The following is a 3188-nucleotide window of genomic DNA, read 5'->3' as shown; positions in this document are numbered from 1 at the left end:
AAAAAACTCTTATTTTTACACCACATTATCCAAAGAATTAAAAGAATAAGAGTGAAATTATAGAAAACTTTAGGAGAGATTAGTGCCATTTTCCTATAAGATATTATTACATGCAAGTAAAGCTACTTATTTACTCCGCAGTCCACATTATACAAAGAATGGACACATCACCTTAAAATTTCAAGGGCACTTTTCTTTAGAATCAAATTTCAAACAACTGACAATTTACAAATACGAAGTGGAATACACCGCCTACAACATTTCTTGTAGGTAAGCATTCAAATCAAGTACAAAACTATATACTGTCAAAAGAATGTAGGTTAAGAGTGCTAGATTATTCATCTTCAATTTTTCTTGATTTCAAGCAAGGTGCTGCAACTAGAAGTGCTATATGCAAGATTGGGTTGTTGTAAACCATTAGCAATACCTTTGGCATTGACACATGAGGATGCCACAGGTCCTTCAACACCATGGTAACTTAGGTTAATCTCGTCGAGCTCAATCTTCTCACGAGGTTTGCTTTTGCTACAATCAAAAGCAACTGCAAGTTTTGAACTAGAGGTGCCCCTAATGTTTCTGTACTTAACATCGTGAATCTGAACTTGGGAGTCACCCTGTAGATAAAAAAGATCACCAACATGGTAAAAGAAGTTTTATATAACATATGATTTAATCAAGAAAATAGTCACATAAACCAAAAACCTATGCAAAAGGAACAAGCGTATGTAAAATCATTTGTAAAAGAGCTTGGTACCTTTTCACATTTGCGAGATGGGCAATATTGTTGATCAATGATGATGGGGTTGTTGACATTCTCCATGATGATATCTTCAAATGTAAGGTTGAAAACATTGCCTGGATAAGGTTTAGCCCATGTTTTGACCCTCAAGCCATTTTGAGTGCCAATGAAGGTGCAATTAGTCACTGTTAATCCACTAACATCTTCTTCATTAGGTCCCCCACCAAGGCTTCCAACACTAATTCCATGACCAAGGCCACATGTTACGTTCCTGATGTTTATGTTTTTAGAACCAGGACTCATTGATACACAATCATCTCCCGTGGCTATTGTCGAATCCGTGATTTCAATATTGCTAGATGAACCAATGTGTATTCCATCGGTATTGGGGCTATCTTCGGGTGCTATTATATGTATGTAATGAAATTCTATACCTTTGGATCCAAAAAGGTTCATGTGGGCATTCTTGCTGTTGATTGAAGTTAGGCTAGTAATCTTTGAATTGGTGACAAAATCAAATCTCAACGACTGGAAGGCATAAAAGAAAAACACAATGTGAATAATATGCATCTCAAACACAATTACAATTTAAAGTGTTTTGATTAAATTTTGCGGTTTATTTGACCTATTATATATATAACAAAAGGGAATTGTTACAATAAGTAAATAAGACGTACCTAATAGCTTAATAAGCTAAATAAGTAAATTTCTTTATAATTATAATTATTATTTTAAAAAGGGGTAACACAACCACAAAACATTAGATAGTAAAGAAAGAAATTGGATTGAAAATTTTTCTAATGAGGAAAGAAAATGAAATCATTTTTTCAAACGAACATTTTCTAAGTACAAGGAAAAAAAATAGATTATGGAAATGTGACTATATGACCTATAGAAAAGTCTACTGGATGAAAATAACCAAAGGATGCAAAAATGAATGATTCAAGACAAAACACATGATTATGGGCAACACCATTTTTTAGCCCAATTTAAGAAGGATTCGTTGAAACAACTTACAATGGGGAGAGATTTGCAGTTTGGATCTTTACTGCAAGTATTGTCACCCCAAGCAGAGGGACCTTGGCCATCCAATTTTCCACCACCGCCGAGAGTATCAACTGGTCTATATATTGGAAGGTGATCCAATGGTCAACATTAATTGTAGATGTTTTATCTGTAGGAGTTTGTAGGGTCCCTATGATTTGAAATTCCACTTGGCCCTTGCATGGGCCTTTCAACACTATGGGCCGCAACATATATGTTCCTTGTGGGATTAATACAATATTTTTTCCTTCAGATTGGCAAGCTTTGTTAAATACATTTTCAAAAACCTACAGAGACAAACACAAACAATAACAAAATTATAAAACAATTACATTGCTCTGTTAATATACTTCAATGCTGCTGACCTAAGAAAAGATTCAAGATTATCCTAATTCTCTTGAGCAAAAATTACCTTACAGTTATCAGTTTTTCCATCGGCAATAGCACCATCTTCCATCACCTTAAAAACTGTATTTCCTAACCCAACTTCAGAAATGCATGCTATAAGAACATTAGGTAAACACAACGAATAACTGATATTGAACCCATATTTTTTTACTTTTACTACTACTGCTGCTATTTGATTGTTATGGTTTTTCAGTATTTATAATGAATTTTTGTTGATAAAAATGGAATAAAATTAACAATAAAGAATGCACAATAATTTTTCAGCAATATTCCTAAATTATCTATCTTCTCACACTTGAGCCCACCACAAATCTACGATATATGCTATTTTTAGAATGAAGAGAAATGAAGGGGAAGGATAGGAGAATTAAGGCGAAAGTGGCAAGAGTGTACTAAAATTATTTTTAATCATCTTCTATTCTCCTCCTCTTTTCCCTCCCTCCCACCCTTCCCGTATCTTACCTGTTTTCTTCTGCACTCATTAAAACAGAGGATGTATCATTTCATAGAATCAATGAGAATTACGATACAATCTCCCAATTGTTCATCTGTACAATAACATATAAAATTGCAAAATAAATTATTATGTCACCAATCCAAATAATATTCCTGAATTGCAAGAAGCTAAAAACCTTAAACATTCTTTCTGCGTTAATAATAATATAAATAATATATAAATATAACTTATCCTTATATTTATATAATTCCAGGGAGAATTTCAATATATAGTTCTTCCATTTTTGAACTAAATTTAAATTTATTACTTAATTAAATTATATTATACACATATACCATGCTCACAGAATCATAGTAATTTTTCATATTCATAGCCTATCAATCCTCAAAATTACAAAGAACCTTATTTTATATACATAGAAAGAGAGAGAAACATTAAAAGGTTTGAGAATTGAATAAATTTTTCTCATTAAAAATTATACGCAGGGGCAAGATGGTAATTTACAAATTTGTCCATCCATATGGAATAACATTACAAAGC

The 3188-nt window shown here is 32.5% G+C and overlaps 1 protein-coding gene across 1 annotated transcript; it reads right to left on the bottom strand.

The window, feature by feature from the left end:
- Positions 1 to 344: 344 nt before the first annotated feature.
- Positions 345 to 2284, bottom strand: LOC115973758 (polygalacturonase-like; the record flags this gene model as incomplete). The annotated part of the gene is made up of 4 exons (XM_031094003.1): positions 345 to 614; positions 755 to 1267; positions 1789 to 2070; positions 2196 to 2284. Coding segments are annotated over 4 exons (1154 nt in total), but the record flags the coding sequence as incomplete, so codon positions are not given.
- Between the last annotated feature and the right edge of the window lie 904 nt (positions 2285 to 3188).

Source organism: Quercus lobata, unplaced genomic scaffold (genome assembly GCF_001633185.2).
Source record: "Quercus lobata isolate SW786 unplaced genomic scaffold, ValleyOak3.0 Primary Assembly Scq3eQI_287, whole genome shotgun sequence".
NCBI classification, from domain to species: Eukaryota; Viridiplantae; Streptophyta; class Magnoliopsida; order Fagales; family Fagaceae; genus Quercus; species Quercus lobata.
The sequence above is the reverse complement of the archived record's forward strand: the minus strand, read 5'-3'. Positions and strand labels throughout refer to the sequence as shown.